This window comes from Polyodon spathula, chromosome 13, assembly GCF_017654505.1.
Source record: "Polyodon spathula isolate WHYD16114869_AA chromosome 13, ASM1765450v1, whole genome shotgun sequence".
NCBI lineage: Eukaryota > Metazoa > Chordata > Actinopteri > Acipenseriformes > Polyodontidae > Polyodon > Polyodon spathula.
Window position 1 is genome coordinate 2,874,785 of NC_054546.1, and position 22,500 is coordinate 2,897,284.

The 22,500-nt window shown below is 39.0% G+C and overlaps 2 protein-coding genes across 4 annotated transcripts in view; one reads left to right on the forward strand and one right to left on the reverse strand.

Moving 5' to 3' along the window:
* Positions 1 to 15,022, forward strand: part of LOC121325738 (polycomb group RING finger protein 6-like) — a 20,105-nt gene extending 5,083 nt beyond the window's left edge. For 2 of the 3 annotated variants that reach the window (XM_041268654.1, XM_041268656.1), the window contains exons 7-10: positions 1,079 to 1,106; positions 2,347 to 2,445; positions 8,994 to 9,080; positions 14,631 to 15,022. In XM_041268654.1, coding sequence (XP_041124588.1) covers positions 1,079 to 1,106; positions 2,347 to 2,445; positions 8,994 to 9,080; positions 14,631 to 14,687 — 271 coding nt within the window. In that variant the 3' untranslated portion in view covers positions 14,688 to 15,022. Of the gene's footprint in view, positions 1 to 1,078; positions 1,107 to 2,346; positions 2,446 to 8,993; positions 9,081 to 10,759; positions 11,515 to 14,630 lie in introns of those variants that run through there. The other variant, XM_041268657.1, reaches the window with a different exon arrangement.
* Positions 15,023 to 21,089: 6,067 nt separating this feature from the next.
* The window catches only part of LOC121325130 (alpha-internexin-like), a 5,833-nt gene continuing 4,422 nt past the window's right edge, over positions 21,090 to 22,500 (reverse strand). Inside the window, exon 3 of the mRNA XM_041267426.1 lies at positions 21,090 to 22,500. This exon is cut by the window's right edge and continues 554 nt beyond it. The gene's annotated coding sequence lies outside the window, so the exon portion shown is untranslated.

The window sequence follows — 22,500 nt, forward strand, 5'->3', positions numbered from 1 at the left end:
TTGTCAGTGTTCTCTCCTGTTCGTTTGATTCAAGGATTGTGGTAATGAGGTCCATGTTTTTATAGTTATCTGACGATCTTTATTCTGTGGCTTGAAAGCCTATTGATTGGTTCTTCACTACAAAGTCCTTTCATCCTGCTCTGATGAATTCTCCCTGCAACGAAGGCCCACAGCAGTGTTGCATTTCCTTTTGCAAAATATTGACCAGAACACCCACAAAAAACAAATGGAAAAATGTGTAGAACTCCAGTTATTTCAATTCTGTTTTTCATGGAAAATCAAGTCTTAAACTGAGACCAGGTTGTACTGAATGGGGGCCAATTGTACTGCAATTTATGTATTTATAATGCAGACTGATTTTGTTCAATAGTTATCCTGGACCAGCAAAAAAAAAAAAAAAAAAAAAGCCTTGTATCTCAAGAATGGAAGATTCCAGTCTGAACAACAGAGAATACAGTTCACAACGTTTTTTTTTTTTTATTATAAAGTAGTATATTCCAGTACCTTTTGTTCTAGTCCTACCTTACACAACAAGATTTGTTGAACAGCATGTTTTTTTTTTTTTCCCCAGGGTTTTTTGTGTGTTTAAAACCACATACTGAATTGTTTTATCTAGTCATGCCCACTTCAGAAATGAGCATGGTTGTCTTTGTCAAGGAATAAGGCCTGCTGGTCTGTCAGTGTTATCTGAGATGCGCTATACTCCCTTACTTTCCATTTCTGTTTGTGGTTAACAATGGCTCTTTGGTGTCCCTGTAGAAAGGCCATTGATCTGAGATCAATAAGCTGGGGCCGTGACAGATTCCACTTAAGTTGCTGTCTGATCACATAATAGGGAAATTATTGCAAAGCAATGTCATTAAAACACTGTATTAACAAATATATTGTGCTTGATATTTACCCTTGACAGTGTATTTAATCACTGTCTGCATCCCTAGATGTCTTTCGTATTAAATGAATTTAATTGATGAAATGTTTTGTTCCATTGTGTGTTGCTAGAATAGGAAATCAATAATATGAATTTTAAGTAGAGATGTTAAATCATTTTACAGATATTTTATGTAATTGTGTCTTTTAGTGCTGAAGAAGGTATTGCCACTTACAAGGTAAGAAATGTATTGTATTATAAAGCCGTACTTGTGTTTGTTGTTTCTCATAATGCTGGAGAATGTTCTGTGAAAGGATTTCTGGTATGAAGGAAGCCAGTTCTGCACAAGTAGATTTCATCTTGAGTAATCAGAGACTTGGTAAGTATTGTAAATTGCTCTCTGAGATATGTTTGTGATATGAACAGTACTGAATTCTGAATAATATGCTGGTGCAAGATGACAAACTGCAGATATTCTATCATGTCTTCCTATGAGAAGTTGCATCAGGCTGTTTGTACTGCATTCTTATAACCCTCTGTGTGTTCATGTATACTGTATATACATATTTAAAGTCCATACATTCATTCTCATTGAAAGGAATAAGTAGTCACACACAATAGTATCAGAAATAGCTGTCAATTTCAGATCACTTTTTAGTTTTTCTCCAAAAACTTTCAGAATACAAAATAAAATGTTACTAACAAAAAGACAACCACAGAAAGAGTCTAGACCTTCAAAATTATCACGAAAAAAGTGTGGAGAAAGCAGCTAGGCCTTTCTTACCTTCAGAAGTGCCATTGTTAATTTGGGATATTGTGAGAAGTAATGAGCGTGGGAAGAGGCAGAATTAGTAAAGCAGCTGAGCTGTCAATTATCTTTACTGCAGTAGCAACACAATGCTAAACAGCTAAGACCAAGTCTTATTGAAGCTTCATGCTTTTTGTCCATTAGCCATGAGTTTTTAATTTAGAACAGTCTGTGTTTGCATTCGTTTTTTCATTACTTTGCAGTACAGTGTCTGTATCTATAAATTACATTTGTGTCTGGCCTCCCCTTTTCCCTGTCTTTTAAAACATGTTGGGGGGGGGGGGGGGGGGGGGGGGGGTTTAAGAACTTTCCTCAGCTATTGAGTTCTTCTAAAAGGTCCAAGCTTTCAGGAGGCTAGGTAGTGCAGCTGACTCAGTCACTTAGCTAATGCAGTTCACCTCTGGATGCAAAACAGGGACCTTCTTACAAATGGGGACTCATTTCAGTCAAAGCTTAGGGTTAATGAGCTTATTATGCTCATTCTTTATTTCTATCTTAATGGAGTTACATTATTTACTTTTAAGTAGGAAACCCAAGTGTGGACTGTATTAGTTTGGAGTTAAGTCCACTCTGTTTTTGTGTATGCTTCTGTTTGAGAATTGGGACAATGGTATTGTGAAACACCAGGAATGAACAGAGTTACCTCCCTGTCCTTCCCCTTTGATTTCAGCCCTTAGAGAGGAAGTATGTGCGAGTCTCTGGAGAAGCAACGATCCGACATGTGGAAATGTTCATCAGAAGGAAAATGGAGCTGACTCCAGGCTGTCAGGTATGCACCAGCGTTGCTACACTGTGGCCGGTGAGACCGGGGGGGGGGTGACTTAATCCTAACATTCTAGGTGATGTAAAACTTTTGGCCATAGCTGTACTTAAAACTGAATCAAATTAAACAAGAAATTATGCTTAGCACTGTCAGAAAATAGAAAGTTTCTAGAGGTGTTTGTATTTTTGCTGCAGTGGCAGTAATGTCCTGGCTGTGCCAGTGCAGGTGTCTGTCAGGTACTCACATACAGTGCTTCAGTCTTTTAAAGGATTTATTTACCTTGGACTCTACTTGGTTGAGTCACCCACATTTATTAAATTGGCACAAACGGTTTGCAAAGGATCGTCCAGCAGTAGTGTAACTTTGAATGACAGCGTTGACCTTTTTCATGATTAACATAATATTTATGTCTATCTATTTCTGATGGAGAATACATAAACCATGGTTTCATCTAATGTGTTTTCCTGCCAAGTGGATCAGTCTGTTTGTTTTTCTGAAGTTTTGTCTTTCTTTGTTTTTTGTGGGGAGTTTAAGGAACAATTTAGGTTAACTAAGAAAGTGAGGGGGGGGAGCTTCCGAGTGGCACATCCACTAAAGGCACTCCATTCGGATTGCAGGAAGCGCCTTAGAACTTGGAGATCACCACTTTGAGTGGAGATCCCGGCCGTGGAGGGGGAGAAGCACAATGGGCCCAAGCGTTGCCTAGACGGGGAGGGTTTAGGTCGGCTGGGGAATCCTTGGCTCACCGCACACCAGCAACCCCTGTGGCTGGCAGGGAGCCTGCAGGCCGGCCTGTGTGATTCAGAACTGTGTGTTCCTCCAACGCTGTAGTTCTGTAATGCAATTGCAGTATGAAAAAAAATCAGACGGCACACGTTTCAGAGGCTACAAGTGCTCGTCTTCGTCTCTCCCAAGTTAGTGTGTGGGTTGCAGCGATGAGCAGGGTTGAATAATTGGGTATTCCAAATTCGGGGGTGAAAATTGTCAATTTACAAATTTATAAAAAATAAATAAATAAATAGTGACAGGGAGAATTCTTGTGAATAAGGAAGAAAAAAAAATTCACACTGGAGGTGAATATGCTGCTGCACGCTTCTGTGCTGTCAGAGCCAATTTATCACTCTCAGACAAGAGGCAGTGTTTGTCATGCAATGTTAGGGTTTAATAAAACGCAGTGAAAACTCATTATGGGTAGGTAAACCAGTGACGCAGGATCTGCATTGTTCATGGAACATTAGGCAGTGTTGGAGATGCAGAAGTGCTTCATGAAGACAGCTTGCTCATTTAAAATCTTAGGAAAGCAAAAAAAGAACATATCCTGACTATTCATCAACAAACACTACAGCATTGCCTTTTTTATTTGTGTTATTAACCAGGTAATATAATGAGAAAATGTACGGGTGCATAAAGTCAATAAACATAAATTAACATCTATTACAAAAAGTCTAATGTACTATTTCCTGTTTTTTAATTACATTTTCATCTCTAATTCAGTTCAGGCAACAGTACAAAATATATAACAATTACTAGCGCTAATATTATTTTATTGATTGATTGGTTTAGACACAAATGTTTTGCTACTGTCTGCTACATTGGCAGAGCAGGCAGGTTCTAAATAATTTGTACTACATTACATGCAGATGTGAAATGCACAGTGGAGGAAGGTGAGTTTTGAAGACTGAAGTTTTGTAATTTTTTTTCTTTGGATCCCTTACTGCCTTGTAATAACCCTATCTGGTGAAGCCACAAAGGCTGCAGCAGCCACAGGATCCACACAGCCCGAGTTTGTCAATACCTGCTCCCTGGTGAGCATCGTGAGCTGAGTCATAATGCAGCTCTCAGCAGGGAGATCACAGTCAGATAATATGAACTGCAGTATTTTGCTTGTATTCTAGGTCAGACAACAGTAAGAGAAATTTGAGAAGAGTTTAGTGCATTAACTAATCCGTAGCCCCAGTTTGAAGTAGGAAAAAGAGGATATACTTTTACAACCTGGTTTTGGTCATCTGCAAGCAGTCTATAGACTTTATGGACAAGCAGGGGCCAACAGTAGTGTCACAGTACAGAGTGCATCATACAGTGTACGTCTGAGGATTTAGTTCACTCTCTTTATCCTAAGTGCTTGTGAAATGTAAAAGGCTTGCGAATCGGCAGTGGATGCTCAGTGGAGCGTGGTAATGACTCCCTGCATGAGTGCCTGGGCAGGTCTCCTGATGAGACTGGGAACCTGGCCTTGCATTATTCATTAAAACCGAGCTGTAATTGGCGTCAAGACTCCAGAGACAGTGAACTCCTTATCAGGACACATCCTCCTCTTACTCTGCAAACAGCCTGAGGGCTACAGACAGGCAGAGACTATTGGAGAAAGGGTTATCTTTGATTTCTCCCTGTCTCTTGTCAAAATGATGTATATTTTTATCAGTTCTTTTTATGACTAAAGACGGCAGCCTTAAACATCTTTCTATTCTAAGGTTTTTCAAAAATAAGCAGATGAGTGTCTAATGCATTTCATCATTGGTTCTGTTTGCTTCTGGATGCATTTCTTATTTGCTATAAAGTTGGGGTATGGTCACAGTCCTGGTGAGGCATTCCAGTCTGTGTCTCATCAGTAAAATTGAATTATTAACCACTTGCAGACCTGGCTGGAGGTTTAACTGGCTCATTTAAACAGAGGGTTTGAACAAAGAGCTGGACAGCATATTTACCTTTGGGTTCCTGGCAAAAGCATTCGGGGAAACCAGATATCGCAGGAACGAGTTTTGTTTTAAGTCTGACTTCATGTCTGTTGACGTAAGGTCAATCCAAAGAGGTCAGACTATTGTTTGTCTTCTGCCTTATGCTGTGCATTATAGATAACGAAAGGACAAAGTGACTCTTCAGGTTAACACTCAAGGACTGTGCCGAAACCTCAACCTCAACCTCAGTGTTCTGCTCACTGCTGGTCAATCGGTTTTTCTCTGCCTAACAAACGACTTGGCTGCTAATGGTTTCGTGCTTAATAAATTGCAAAGTAATGGATAGCCGCACAGCTGATACAGATTCATCTTGCTGTCATGGGCTACAGTATGTCTTGGCAGCTCCAAGTATAAACGTTTAATTAAAAAAAAAAAAAAAGAAATTAAATGCTGAGGTGTACGGGGTTGTATATTGACATCCCGCATCATATTTATTTATTTGTGTGTGGTTTGGCTCGGGTCACCGATTGTGAATGATAGCTATATATTCTGCTCTGTATTTTAGTGGTGCCGTTTCTGTGCAGTATCCGCATATTGTGGCACTGCTGCTGACTTATCTGCCAATCAGTCTGCAATGGCCACGCCTCACAATTTGGAAACCCGGCTATACAGATGGAGTTTTGGGCGTGTTTCCTCTTCTGTGAAGGTGGGGTGGCTTACGAGTTCCTACTTCTTATTATCTGTGCAGTGGATAGTACCCTGATGAAGGCACATGTTTTGGTGCATTTTATGTTTTCACTTTTGTGACAAATATTAGATTAATTAAATCTGGGGCTTATCAATCATTTTTGTTTTGTGGGGGGAAAAAAACAAAACATGGTACTGTTTGTTTTAATTCACAAGTTAGATATTTCTTGTGGGATCCTACCCATAACTGATATGGATGTAGTAATTTTGATTCTTTTTTTATTATTTTTTTGGACAATTAAAGTATTGGGGGATTTTATGCCAGTAATTTAAATATAAATCAGATTCCTGGTAAGAGTGGCCTGAATGGAGGTATTCAATATACCTGTTTCAGCAGACAACCCTAGATTATTGACTTCAGTTCATTTCTTGTCCTATTTGGTTCTTTACACAGGGATCCTCTTCTCACGTTCTGCACACAATTGATTCTGACTGAAATCCCCACGCTCTCAGATCGTACTGACAGTTCTACCCATGGAGCGCTTTGCAATCACAGTTTGCCTGATGCACTGTATATAGGTCATGCAGTGCATTACATAAGGAGGAAAAGGGAAAACTTTGGGAACTTTGTTCAGAATTGGTGACAGTTTTAAATAAATAATCATCATTCACCCCTGCAGTGTGAATAGTTAAATATCTAGAAGTTTAGTTCATCTGTATTCAGTGCTCGCAGAGAATCCCTTCATTTATTCACATTTCAGACTTTTCCAGAAGTGGTGCTATGACTCCCCTCATGGTATATTGTCACTCTGCAGTAGTGGGAGTGTAACTGCTCCCAGTAAACGTACTATTTTAATACCATCTTTGTTAGCCTGAAGCAGAGTACAAGCTGCCCTTCAGCCCTTCTGTAACAAAGAGCAGCTGAATGCCTCCCCCACTTTAACCTGCTGTGATTAGCCCTGCATGCCTAAAAAGAAAAAAAAAATCCCTTGCTGCAACTCAGCTGATTAGTGAGCTCCGATTCTGCTAATCAGATGACTTTTTAAAAGCAGTTGGACTCGGATGCACATAGCACTCTAATTAAAGCCTTGCCTAGGAGAGAGATTACAATATTATTGTGGTGCTCTGAGGTAAAGCTCATTGTTTCAGGGATGTTTTTGCAGTTCTGTATAAAATCAAATGACATTGCATGTTTTCTGGGCTATGATAACAGTTCTTTCCATTTTGCTTTTCAGTTTGCTGGTTAGTCAGTATATTGACAATACAGTGTAAACTGTACATGTACTCACAGACAAATCCATATGCACAGACTGGCCATTAAATATATCTGTTTGGTAAGAGATGCATATACAGAAACACAGCAGAGAGATTGCTGTAGTCTAGTAGGGCACTATCCCATCTGATTATCTGAAAAGCAATTTGGTTTGTGTAAAGTCTTAATGAATAATTACCACATTTGTATGTAAAAATGTAAAGAATGCCATTTGCACTTGCATGTGAGAGCATGCCTTGCTTTGTGAGGGTAAAATGGCATAAAACAAGCCAGAATTCTCCCAATGGGAACATGAAAATAATAGCTACTGAATATAAGAGCAATGAAATCAGTCTGAATTTAACATTGGCAAGCAGTATTGTCCTTTCTATTTCCTCCCCTTTTTACCATGTGGGTGCTGTTACAGTTTCTAGGTATCAATTGTACAGTTTGGCAATCTGCAGTTCCTGCTTTTCCCCAGTTTCTACAGGTGGGGTGGGACTTCTGTACAGGGAGTTAAAGTGATTACAAGTCTTTTTATAAACCATTAACTCATAATCTCCACTGCTTCCCAGAGATGACTCCCAGTTCTTTGTCATCCTGCAGCTGTGTTAGACTGAGGGGAATCAATCCTTTTACACAGTTTTACGGGTTGCAATACTTAAAATACCAAATAACTTCCTCTTCACATTCTAACTTCTTATTACAAAGGTTATGCGATCAAAAAGACAGGCTGCTTGTGTATTGCACTTAAAGAATGAGAAAGAGCAGACCAGGAAGGTTATAGTTTGATTTACTTGTATTGAGGTGACCTTCAGTCAGGCCAGTTAGCAAGTTCCAAGGCAGGGTCAAAGTGTCCCCTTCTCTGATGATGCACTGTGATATCATCATAACCTTAAAGAGAGAGCATGTCATTCCTGTCATTCATGTCAGTTACAGCTGGGATGGAGGATTTTATTATGTGAGATGTGTTTCTTGTGAAGTTGTCCCTGTTATATAAATGGACTATTCCATTGCTATGGTATGTGTTCAGAATTCAGACTTGGGATTCAGTGTGTATACTTACTTGCAGACGTGCCGATCATTCATTTCTACTGGCAAAGAATGATGGATTTTCCCTGGAGAACATTGCCTGATTTGCTGACTGTGGAAACACTGAATCTAATTGACTTTTTAATTAAATGCCAGCCACCTTTCATGGATTGACTTGAATTATGGAACCGTCATTAGCATCGTTCGTACGGTTGCTAAATATTTGATCAGAAAAGTATTATTGTTTCACCCTGCTGTTTTTCTTTTGCTGATCCTACAGACTCATGGGTTCCTGTGTTTTTACATGCATTTGAAACCTATGGTAGTAATTTCTTTTTATGCATGTAGCACTCGTCTTCGCTGAATGCTAGGCCAGCCCTTCCAAAAGACACAGTAAAAGTTTTAGTTTTTCTAACAGTGTTACATCACTTTATTGCAGGTATAAAGACAAATGCCCAATCGTGACATATAATTGACTGCATAATAGAGAAGCGAGCAGCAGCACAGCTTACAAGATATAAATGTAATAAACAAAAAGGAATTCTCAATATATTTTAAATGCTGTCTAGGCTATCAGTAACCATGGAAGAAAGGTGGGAATTGCTGTGTACCGATCATTCTAAATGGACCTTTCACATATCAAACCGTTCCATGAGCATGAACCTCAATGTATTGCGATATGTCTAGATATATACAGTATAATAAGTGATATCCTTTTCTGGCCATCCATTCCAAACAATGTTTTAGCTCATGACAAGTTTCCCTCATGGAAACCTGGATATTTGCTCATGCCTTTTCTTGGAATAGCAGTGGAAGCTGACAAAAATAAAACATAAATGACCTGGAACGTAGAGGAAAATGATCCGTGGATGATTCTGTAACTGCACTGCTTCTTTATTATTTGTCAGGTGGATCTTGTCTGTGGTGACCATCTTCTTGAGAGGTACCAGTCATTGAGAGAAGTTCAAAGTACCATTGGAGAGAGTGCTATCCAGGTTGGTATTGGGTGTGCATACAGTATTGAAAGTAATTCACAAAATCATGCTGGTGTTGAAAATATTGCCAGATTTTGTAACAGTGGGCTTAACAATGTTATCCTCAGTCCTACTACAATGTACCTTAACAGCAATGTGTAATAGTACTTGAAGTGAGGCTAATACATTCTAAAACATTAAGTGCAGATTTACAGTTCTTCAAAGATCATTTTACATACTGTTAATTGACATCATTTCTCCAGATGGTTTTACACATCAATGGTGATATCATTTCTTTACCCATTGTTGAAAATCTGTATATTTCTTTTCATTTGTATTAAATCAGCTGGGAGACCATTTAATTACTCTATCCTAGTGCTGCTGCATTTGCTTTATTTGCTTAAAAAAAAAAATACTGTCCAGAGGTCTGACACCATGATTTAAACTATTGTGTTGCACACTAGATAACATATGTGTAAGTGGAATGACCTTGAAACAGATGGTGTCACCCTACTGGTGCATGTCCGCTTCATCATTACAAGCACGCAACCTGAAATGTAATAGCTTTCCTTCTGACATTGACTCCAGTACATTATGTGAGGAAATTGCTTTATATATTGATTCGCAAGCTGTAAACAATGGGTGTGGGCTTGACATTAATCTATATTGTAAAGCTATCAAATGCTAATCATAACTATTGCAGCACTTCGGAGAATGTCAACTTTTTGGTGCCAGTATAGGTGGCTTGTTCATTTGGTCCACTGTGTCATATGCTGAAATGCTGCTTCAGGAAAATCCAAAATAATTAATGGGTACGACCCAGGACTAAGTTTAGCTTTGGTTCGATAGCTTGAGAGCAGACCAACACTGACAATAGACCCCCTATAAGTGTTGGCTTAGTTCAGATCTGATTTGCTGTACCATAACATAATGAAAAAAACCCTCTCTTAATCCAACCACAGCAATATCGCACCCCATAACACAGATATAAAGTATGAGGTTATACTATCAATGGCTGATACTCTCTGTGCTGTTTCAGAATTTCGGGCTGAGTTTTTTATTTATTCTTTTCCTGATGGCTGGGTAGCAGCTGTTTTTGTGTGAAACAGCAATTGGAGACAATTGGCATTTCCTGGGCAACAGTCTCATGGGTTTACTTTCTTTGCATGCTTGAGAGAGCAGCTTGAAGAAGCATTAGGATCAGCTAAGGCAGCATAAGAACAGCACAGCGCTTTGCCACTTGCAAATATCTACTGGTACTTGCATGCTAGGAAGTTAATAATTCTACAGTAAAGAGGTTAGTCATTTATTGCACAACCCCTTAAGGATTAGTGGACTTTTACAACAGGTAAAGTAAGGTACAACAGGTAAGGTAAGGGAGAGAGCGTGAACGTGAGAAACCCCCCTTTTTGTATTCCTTTCAGAAGTTTTAATTTTGACATCTGATTTAACTGTATTTGAGACTGAACAGTAAATGTTCCCTTGCACAGCTTTGCCAAAAAAGTTTGGCTGGATGTACCGTTCATATGAGGACAGCAGAAATATTTTAAAAAGCAGGGCACTAGTGCCTGTCATTACAATGTTCAAGTTGGGCTCAGCTGTAAGGGGAGATAGAGGTAATTCTTTAAAAGCTTCCAATTTGTTTTCCTCAATTTCAGCAGAGCCCTTTAACACTGTTAAAACTCCCCCTTTCTTTGCAGGGGGTTATAGCCCAAAGAAATGGATCTACTAGCAGTAATTCGATAGATACATGATGGATGGAGTTCTAATGCTTAATTCATGTCATCACCGTTGCAAGAAAAAACAGTACAATGGAATTAAATAGTAGACCCACTGGTACCCAGAGAACAGTTGTGTGTATTAAAATGATCTCTGTAGATAGGCAATTGTTATTTTTTTACTAAACAAATAAGTAAAAGTGTTTGAATAAAAGTAAGGTCCTCTTTTCTGTGATCTCAATGAGATAGCATTGAGTCTGCACTGTTTTGCAGATTGCAGCTTTTGTATGATCTGCAAACTCTTGAGACTAAGGAGGATTGACAGTTTTATAGCAGGTGGATTTATTTTACAGTTAAACTCATCCCAGGTTCATACAATTTAATCTCACTGCAATCTTATTATATAAAAAAAAAAGGAAAAAAAAATGTCCCTGGAGTTATTTGTGACTAATGGTGCTTGACAAGTTCTATTATGGAGTGATGCCGGATTATGTCCATTGCACTGTATTTATAAAATCAGTGGGAGGAGGGGTTCGTGACATTGTCACTTGTGCTTAATGTTAGCTTTCATTTTCTATTAAATGCCTGTTTCGTAGCTCTTGCTTCTCTTTTTTAGACTTATTTTGTCCATGAATAAAAACTCAGTCTCTCAAATAAAGGAATAATGCATCGTCTGCAAATATTTCCTACAGGCAAAACACATCAAGGCAAACAAAAAGAGCTGAAGAACTTTTTTTCTCAGAAGTTAAGGTCATTTGAGTTTTGGGGGGGGGGGGGGGGGGGGGGGGGGGGTTTGTGTGTGGCATTCAAATTGACAGAAATGGCAACATTCAATCCATGGGGGACAGGGTGGTGCTGCATGTTCGTTTTGTTTCCCATTCCCACAGCAATCAGGACAACTAAGGGTTGCCGTTTGTTTTCTATAAAAGCATGTTTAATTAATGGCATGAAGAGGTTTGTGCTTTTCCTTTTCCTATTTGTTTTCTCTGACTACAGTGCTACCAACACCTGACTCTCGCCAGTTTAGTGTCAGTAAACATAAGTGCCTTGGTTGGTTTTAAATAAATTACTGGAACACGTCCTCCTAATATGAAGATGAAGATGAAGAATGGGCAGAGAGACAGACAAGTCTTCCTGTACCCCAACATATCAGTAACATGTGCTGAAGAAGGTCCTTATGCATACAGTATGATGCCTCCACCATACCATCAGATGGGACTATTCAGCCCCAGTGTGGGATTATAATCTGTTGTTCTGGTAGAGTTTAAGGATAGGTGAATGAGTTGGGTTTTCTTCTTTCATAAGTTTGCAAATTTGAAAAACTCATCACCAAAATCTTCCAATATTCTGTGCAGCTCTTCTACCCTAATGATCCAAATATAAGTTAGATTAATTATATAAGTGTTTTATTACTCAAGCCATATTTGATTTGTATTACAAATGAATGGGTATCTCTTCTTTCTTGTGTAATTGGAATTGTAAAGAGATTTAGTAAATGTAGGCCTTTTCTTCACAAACATACTTATGACCTTCGGTTTGGAAATAAGCATTATTTTTGAGAGAGCAAGCGGTTTAATCTCAGTGTACATGAGCGAAAGCTAAACAAAACCAACTCTCCTCCCTAGAGGATTTATCTCAAGGGAAATTGTTGTACAGTACATCTCAGGACTAAAAAAAACAACATGTTCTTGTATGTAATAAATGCAGTAAAATGAGGAGGGTGTAAAACCCAGACACAGAGTTAACAGAAGAGTGCTATAAATGTTAACATCCCAAACTCAAGATTAAACCTTCATTATAATTATCGTCTGCATCCCCAGCTACTAGAAGAGGGAGGAGGCAGCCAAACACTTCTTCGAAGTGTAATCAAACTTATCCTGCACCTCAACTCCAGACTCGTGCCAACTGTTGTGAGGCAGATATGAAACCAAACCTTCATTCACATTCTTTGATTTATATTGGGATCTGCATCGTAGTTTGCATTCCAACTCTGTGATTACCCCGAGACCACTTGCTTTGATCGTCCTGGTCATCTTTTACGTACAGCAGCTGGTGTTTTGTTTTGTACTGATCTAGACTGTCTCACAGTGTGTATTGTCTCCTGTTGATGTGCTGGTAGAAACTGTCTGGCCAAAGTTCCCAGCGGATCCACTCAGCCCTTCTCCTGTGCTTCTGATTAGTTTGTTAATCTCTGTATGAGAACAGTGTTTTTTCAGAAGCAAGCCTGGAAACTTAAAGGGCAAACCTGTCCAGTCATCTTTACTCAGTTACTCAGGCGTTTCATTCCGTTTTCTGTTGGGCAGGCAGGGCAGAGGAGAAATCCATAGGCATAGAAAAAAAATATGGTTCGCCTGTGTAAGACAGAGCAAGTAAAATAATGTTGCTAACATCTGTAGTGACTTTCTTTTAAGGTTACAGACAGTTCACTGTCTGGAAATGTTTGCAAACGTGACTTTAGACTTTTCACCATAGGGGGAAGCTGTCTGAATTAATAAAAAAAATAAAATACTCTCTTCTGTGTTTCAAATTAAACCAGGGCTCCCTTGGGGTCACATGTGTAAAACACACTTCAGTGCAGACTGAATGATGCGAATATAAGACTGGGAGCATACAATACATTTATTATTTTGACTGAAGTAAAAATCCTGCAACAAAGCAATATCTTTGTTAAGGCACTTTTAGTGGTCTGATCTATTTATATCCTTATTTCACATGAATAAAAACATAATTTTATTGTGCTACAGACAGGCAGACTTATCCTAGGGGTGTGCAGGGAATTCAGATTTGAAGCTCCGTTCTGAAGTTAAGTTTGGTTGCCAGTCGCCCAGAGAGCTGTGCAAAGAAACAACGATGAGCAAGATTAGATTTTTTATGGTTCTGCCCAGTTTTACAGGTGTGACGGCGCAGATTTTAATATTATTATTATAATAATAATAATAATAATAATTGCAATGTTAAGTCAGTGGCATACATAAGATTACCCAGCATGTTGGTTTGTTGCTAGTATTCAAACCCAGAACTCCTGTCTCATATCAGTTACTCTAAGCAGTAGAGCACACCGCAGCTTCATATGAGGCACATGGAGGTCATTTTTACCCCAGGTGTGCAAGCCTGTTTCTGAGCTGGGATTTAAAAAAGATGATCTTGTGCATTGTTTTGATCAGCTCTAATCCTTAGACTGCAATCTTTCAGTACTTCGCACTAACTGTTGGGCTGCTGTGCCTCTGCCAAATAAATTCTGCTAGCACTGAGCAAATGCTTAGCAGAGGGGGTATACTTGACTGGTGAAGGCTATTTAAAGCAGTTTGCAGGAAGCCTAAGGAAGACTGGTCAAGCTTTCAGGGCACTGATGTATTTGACAGGCTATTTCCCTGAAGCCGAGGATAATGAGGACAGGGTCCATCAGCTTGCGGAACTGTTCCAGGATCAGCCTATCAGAGATAAGAAATGGTCCTCTCCTAAGCACAGCCCTGATCCGTCTATTGGAGAAGGTTACTGCGATGAAAACAATCTGATGTTTCAGGGAGCGTAGCCCTCCCTGCAGCAGTAAGGCAGCAAAACATTTTTAGTTTTTGTTTGTCAAGACTAAGTGTACTAAATCCCCTTTGGGTTTACTGCAGTATATACAATTATTTTTTTGTTTTTTTTCAGAATGTTCTGATTTTTTACTTTCATACTTGACTCTGTGTGGTGTGTGTTATTTATTTATTTTTTTGAGGTTCCAATATATAAGCTATTGCATATTTTTTATTATACTTGTCATTATTGCCTGAAGCTGAAAAATGTTGGTGTGATTCTCAGGTCTCTTGCACCTCGTTGTAAACTGCTGTTTTTTATTTTTGCGTTTTTTCAGGATGGTCTCCTTGTTCTTCACTTTGGGCTTGTTCTGCCTCCAGGATATAAAGTGTAAATTGGACTGTCTGTGACGGGATCGTCTAGCACGTTGCATCTGTATAAAACACCTATGTGTTACCGCACAGTATCAGATGATGGCAACACCATTTTATGGATCGATGGAAAGACTAATGCAAGCACAAACATGTTTCTTATAAGAAAACTGGGAAAAAAAGAAGAATTTATTCATCTACTCAACCCCTTTGGTTTCATTCTGATTTGGGGATTTTGTTTTCTGGTAAACCTTGATATGCAACATCACTAGGTTTAATAAACTTGCTCCAGTACCAAGATTATTCCACTTGTGTAGAATAAAAACTGTTTGTTTTCCCAAAACTAGTAAGAAGAAAGTCAGATATACTCAGAAGCCCACAAAACACAGCCAGGGGTTGATAATATATATATATATATATATATATATATATATATATATATATATATATATATATATATATATATATATATATATAATATATATAATATATATATATATAACTTGTTCTGAAAAGTGGAGCGAATGCTTACAGTAGTGAAACGACCCCTTGTCTGTTCTAACTGTACAAGAAATTGATTAATTGGACCAATTAAGATTCTAATAAGCACTTAATTGGTCCAATTAAGTAATTTCAAATACAGTTGGAAGAAAAACCAGGAAGGACAGCAGCCCTCCAGGACCATGGTTGAGTAGCACTGCATTAGACTGTAAGATGTATATTTACGCCAATGCAAAACTAGTAATCTACCAATATGCTTGTCTAAGAGCACAAGGGTTGAGTCAAGTTTCCAGTGGGGCTGAGAGAGAGAGAGAGAGAGAGAGAGAGAGAGAGAGACTTTATTTACTGGGACCACTGCCTGTCTCTGATCAGTCACACATTTCGTGGCGAATGGCCTTCTATAATAATTGCCTTTTTTTTTTTTTGCCCTGTGAGCAGGCATTGACCTGATCAACAAGCAAACTGACCTCGGTGAGGTGCCTGCCCCCTATTGTGTGGCTTTGGATCCCAGCTGGGTTAGGATGTGAAATGCATGAGGTTCAGGTGTTCATTAGCACTTTATACCAAGATGCAAACCAGCTGCTGCACAACCCAGTCAACAGCCTGATCACAGCAGTTACGGCTTATGTAAGATTCAGAATGTTTAATCATAAACTGCACTTGTGATCAGGTTCTTGATTCAAAATCGTTGAGTTACGAAATTGTGAATTGCACTGGATGTTCTTTTCCTTTCATTTTTGTAACTTTTTTATTACTGTTTTAATAAATCTTTTTAAAGAACATCTCTCTGAGTTATCTTCTTTGAATACTGCTGTAAGACATTAAGCTTTTGCAATATTAACATGCACTGCTTTTAAGGACATTGCCTATTCAAGCAAAATTTTGAAATAGCTGCAACTAACTTCCAAACAGTGCTGCTGTGTGCCAGAATACAGTTCAATTTTACATTAAAATAATTTCTCCTGTATAGATCATAAGTTTAGAGGAAACATGTATAGATTTGTTAGGGTAACACTTTCCTAAGTATGTACAGCAATTTAACTCCTTAAAGTAGACAAGGAATTGAGCGGTTGTTCAAACGGTTCTTATAATGCATTTGAAAGTGACTCAACTGCGCAGAAACTTAAAAATTGGGTTGAAGAGATCCAGCATGTCAGTACATTTTAAACCTTGTTTTGTGCACCTCATTGCAAAAATAAGAAAGCTATCATACTTTTATTTGCAGGACACTTATGTCCCTTGTACCTTTAAGGTTTAAAAGCACTTTCAAACCTATACTTTTAAACATAGTACATTGTCATAGTACGTATACTGCTTGTACTTCTCAGCCAGTCAGTCAAATGAAACAAATGGAAATAGCAAAGAAAGATCCAAATCCATTGCTTAATTTTATGTGCTGTTGTTGGTTTATGGCAATAGTTCCAGCAATGAAAGAAGGCATATTTAGTAGGAGTTGCAATAATGACCAGCCTATTGTACGAGCATCCACCATTAAATTCTAGATTCACAGTTCTCAGAAGTACATCCTCTTGTAGATCAATTACTTTGTGACAGATTATCATCCCACACTCATGCACTCGGTGACAAGTTCATTTGTGTTGGGCTGCAAATGGTTTGTATAATAGTGTGTTAGGATTTTTTTTTTGTTCCTGGGTAAAATTTGATTGACCATTTAATAAAGGTATTGAAATGGTGTGGAAAATGGACTGCCATTCAGTTTATGTGATACCAGGTCATTCATTTGAAAGCAGCAATTTCATTGAAAGATTTCAAGGAGGTAGCTTGTCACAATTAAATTATGCAAAAGAACATAAGCCCCTCTTTGTTTTTACAAATTGTGACACATCCAATTACAGTAGATTTCATGGGTGATTAAAAAAAAAAGCACTTTGTTCACATGGGTTTATAAATAGAAGTCATTTGTCGAAATGCTTTTTTAAAAAAAATGTTTTACCTACATTTAATTTTTTTTTTTTTTTTTTTTTTAAATCACAAAAATCCCAGTATAAACACTGCCTTCTGTTTATTTTAATCTTGTGTCCAACTTCAAATATTGCTTCTATGCAGATTCGTATGTTGCTGGAATGTGCATATAGATCAATACAACCACAGTGGCATTGCAGTGAATCTGCAGTGTTAAAGGGGTGAGTTATATATTTGTTTCAATGTATAAAATAAAAAAATGAACTTTCCGCTAGCTCCTTGTTTTTTCATGATTGGGTAAAAAGAGTGATTCCATCAATTATACAAAATATTTCAAAGTAAACAAGAGGCATGCACAGCATCTCTGTAGAATATTCTCTGCTGATTGTTTTGCATGGTAACAGACTTCATCCTTGCAGCAAACTGCAAAATCAATGCCATCTTTCTTATTTTACAACTTCATTGCTGAGCAAGTTGCTGTAAACAGATTTTAATTTGCCATTCACCTGACAGTTTTATCTGTGAATTCTACAATAAACAGCAATATGATTTATAACCTTTCATTACTAAACCAGAAAGCAGCATTGATCTGGACTCCTGATGGTGTCATGGTGTTTTACGATCCTTTGCAAGCCTGTGCATGCAGATTAGCTAACATTTGCCTAAAGCTAGACAAATTGACTATGGCAAGTAAGTTGGGGATGGAAAACATATCCAGGGTTGAAAGCAATGTATGAAAACTATTCGACCTGCTGCAATCAAAATAAATGAAGGACTGAATGTGAATAGCCTGCTAGTCATTTACTGGTTGTTTAGCATAATGCATGTATTTGTAAGGCAGTCATGATTGGTACTGTAAGAGTACTTCAAGTCTATTGTCCCATTACTAGGCTGTTAAGACATGGGTTGACTGGTCAGTAACATTGTTGATGCTAGTCCACGTATTTGAATATGTTCTACAGAGTGCTATTTTCACAGTGCACAGTAAATTTACCCCAGTGCAGTAATTGGAAGTATTTGAATCCCCATTAACAGGGCTCTGCCAAGCTAGTAAGTACTGAAAGGAAAGACCTGGTTGGCCACTTTCCTTTCAATTGCCAGCTCTTTGAAGAACAAACATGCTGCGCTTCAGCTTAAACGACACCCAGGATAATGCTGGTTCTTTTGGTTTTTTCTTGCTATCAGATTTCTGTTTGAAGAGACACTTTGCAACCCTCCCTCTCCCTTCTCCCACAAGCTCAGGCGACACTGCAGTGGTATAAATCTTTAAACATCTGCAGTGTAAGCCACACATTGCTTTTGTGTGTGTGTCCATTAGCAGTGTGGACAGGAGGTGTGAGACCTTAATGCATAGTTAGGGAGGGTGAAGTCATCCTAACTCAAAATCAATTCAGTAGGGTCACGCATATGGGCACTGATTAGAATGACCTTTTGGATCGATAAGATCTTAGACAGTGTTCACTGAATGGATATTTGTCTTCTGTGCATGTTTGAAGTAACCAAAACCCAATATGAATAGCTATAGATCAAACTGACAGAGGAGTAGGGGGTAAGCATTGCGTGAAGCATTTAAATTTTGTCGAAATTGGTAGGCACTATATTGAACTTTTGTGTTGTGGTAAACTGTTATTAGAGTGATAACTGTTAGAGTAATAATTCTTATTAGAGTATGCAATGTATGAATAGCCCAATGGATTAAATACAGTGATTGGATTTTAAAGTCTTCTCTAGGAGGAACCAAGCTGTAATTGCAATGAACAATATGTGGCCTTCCAAAGATTATCCTGTCGTTAAAATCAGCTTGATTAACTAATAAAACTGGCTGCAAAAATGACTATAATTGACAAACAGTAATGGATTTTAAATCAAGGTTTATCATCCAAACAATGAACTGTGTTGTGTAACTTAGGTATACTAATTAACAATAGAAAATGTAGTCGTACATGGCAAATAACTGACACGAAGGGACCTATGCGTATGGGATCTTAAAAGATGAATAAAGTATAGACAGCATCAGTAATCTTCATCATATTATAAAGGAGGATTTTGTTTTAGGAAGCTGTCTGTTCTTTAAAAACCTCTGGCATTGCAGCGTTGCTTTAGATATATAGGAACAACAAAAGAATCACCTTTCCAGTCAGCGGCCTCTGGAGACATTGTAACTCCTGGAGACTGAGTCCCAGCTCTGATTGCACAGCTAGTGATGAAGGATTCAGACTGAGCCCCAGCTCTGATTGCACTAGTGATGAAGGATTCAGACTGAGCCCCAGCTCTGATTGCACAACTAGTGATGAAGGATTCAGACTGAGCCCCAGCTCTGATTGCACAGCTAGTGATGAAGGATTCAGACTGAGCCCCAGCTCTGATTGCACAGCTAGTGATGAAGGATTCAGACTGAACCCCAGCTCTGATTGCACAGCTAGTGATGAAGGATTCAGACTGAGCCCCAGCTCTGATTGCACAGCTAGTGATGAAGGATTCAGACTGAGCCCCAGCTCTGATTGCACAGCTAGTGATGAAGGATTCAGACTGAGCCCCAGCTCTGATTGCACAGCTAGTGATGAAGGATTCAGACTGAACCCCAGCTCTGATTGCACAGCTAGTGATGAAGGATTCAGACTGAACCCCAGCTCTGATTGCACAGCTAGTGATGAAGGATTCAGACTGAGCCCCAGCTCTGATTGCACAGCTAGTGATGAAGGATTCAGACTGAGCCCCAGCTCTGATTGCACAGCTAGTGATGAAGGATTCAGACTGAGCCCCAGCTCTGATTGCACAGCTAGTGATGAAGGATTCAGACTGAGCCCCAGCTCTGATTGCACAGCTAGTGATGAAGGATTCAGACTGAGCCCCAGCTCTGATTGCACAGCTAGTGATGAAGGATTCAGACTGAGCCCCAGCTCTGATTGCACAGCTAGTGATGAAGGATTCAGACTGAGCCCCAGCTCTGATTGCACAGCTAGTGATGAAGGATTCAGACTGAGCCCCAGCTCTGATTGCACAGCTAGTGATGAAGGATTCAGACTGAACCCCAGCTCTGATTGCACAGCTAGTGATGAAGGATTCAGACTGAACCCCAGCTCTGATTGCACAGCTAGTGATGAAGGATTCAGACTGAACCCCAGCTCTGATTGCACAGCTAGTGATGAAGGATTCAGACTGAGCCCCAGCTCTGATTGCACAGCTACTGATGAAGGATTCAGACTGAGCCCCAGCTCTGATTGCACAGCTAGTGATGAAGGATTCAGACTGAGCCCCAGCTCTGATTGCACAGCTAGTGATGAAGGATTCAGACTGAGCCCCAGCTCTGATTGCACAGCTAGTGATGAAGGATTCAGACTGAGCCCCAGCTCTGATTGCACAGCTAGTGATGAAGGATTCAGACTGAGCCCCAGCTCTGATTGCACAGCTAGTGATGAAGGATTCAGACTGAGCCCCAGCTCTGATTGCACAGCTAGTGATGAAGGATTCAGACTGAGCCCCAGCTCTGATTGCACAGCTAGTGATGAAGGATTCAGACTGAGCCCCAGCTCTGATTGCACAGCTAGTGATGAAGGATTCAGACTGAGCCCCAGCTCTGATTGCACAGCTAGTGATGAAGGATTCAGACTGAGCCCCAGCTCTGATTGCACAGCTAGTGATGAAGGATTCAGACTGAGCCCCAGCTCTGATTGCACAGCTAGTGATGAAGGATTCAGACTGAGCCCCAGCTCTGATTGCACAGCTACTGATGAAGGATTCACTTAACTCATTTGTTTTATTTGCAAAATGTCATACACTTAAAGATACTGTATGTGCTGAAAGCAGTTCTGTACCTCTTAACTAACTAGCATTTGGAACTCTTCACCTAAGAAATACCGTAAATCTAAAAACAAATTAAAAGCAGAATCTGTATTCATTGCTTATGTAGTTCGGGATAAGAAATAAGTGTGAGGATTGTTCAAAGATCAGGAGTAAATAAACCAAAATATTTACACTGACAAAGGAGACAGACCCAGTGGTGAGGGTGTTTGTGCCAATTTTTTATTGATGTGGGCCTTACAGCAGACAGGAACAAGGGGTTAAGAAGAGAATCTACTTTCAATCACTACTCATTTAGTGCTAATATCATTCACTTCATACTACTTCACGTGAACAAAACACACACATGTAACAGCACCATATGGAAGGCACACAGATCTTCAGGTCTCAGAAAGCTGCTGCTGTTAAGGCATTTTAAAAACCTACTGCATTTCACTGAGCATGTTTTTTACATGTTGTGTGTGTTTTCTTATTGTTAATCATAATGAAAGCTGGCTACAGATACAGTACAAAAGTTTGGCAGTGCAATCTTAGTGGTTAGGTTTTTCTAAAGCAATGCTTATCACTCTTATGTACCTAGACTTGTCTACAAAAAACATACTAAGGCTTAAGCACAGCATTGGTCAGATATAGTGTATGGCTTGGAGCAGGAGATGAAGAAATCCGCTAGCATTTTCTATTACAAAAGTGGCACCACAACAGATTTGGCTTAGCATGTATTTGATGCATGTAAATTCAGATCCAAAAGAACACATTTCAAATAGGCAGTAGATTTTCAGTTTTTCGTAACTGTTTTTTTTATACATGGATGCTATCGGTAGACTTGTGGTTAATTTATTCCAAGCAAATTTGAATGAATGCCAAAACTTTCAATACACACACATAGAATAGCAGACCCTTAGTTATGTTATAACACACGGTGTGTGTGTGTGTCTATATATATTCTATATATATATATATATATATATATATATATATATATATATATATATATATATATATATATAAATATAAAAGCAGGTAATGCTGATGACTGTTTCCGCCACAACCTGATAGTTAAGGAAAAGACTGTTCTTTGTATGTGGTGTTCTAATTCTATTAAACATGAACCCCTTTAGGTATCCTGTGATCTTAAGTTATGGGACCTCTTTGTTATGGATTAGCCTCACCTACTACATTGGAAAAACTGTCAGTGTTTGTTTTAGACATGCACAACCTACTGGACATGTGATTCTGAACAATGCAAGACTGCATTAAGGCTAAGATATCTATATCTTTGAACTAGTCTTTCCCAGTTGCAATGCTAAGACTAAGAGGAGAGGTTTGCAATCTGGGGAGTACAGTTCACAGTGTTACTGACACACAAGACTGTGCTCTGGCCAGGATTTGAAAATACTGTGCAGTGTTGTGTGTAAGAGACCAGAGCTGTTTTCTTTCTTTTAATCTCACCCAGTTGTAGTTTCACATGCACTTCTGAGATGAATGCATTCACTGTGACTGACAGCATGGGTACTATGGTTAAGTGACAATACAGTCAATGAGCCACACTGAGGAATCATGCAAACCTGACAGCACAACATGCACCTAATGTTTTGGTTTCTTGTGTTGTTT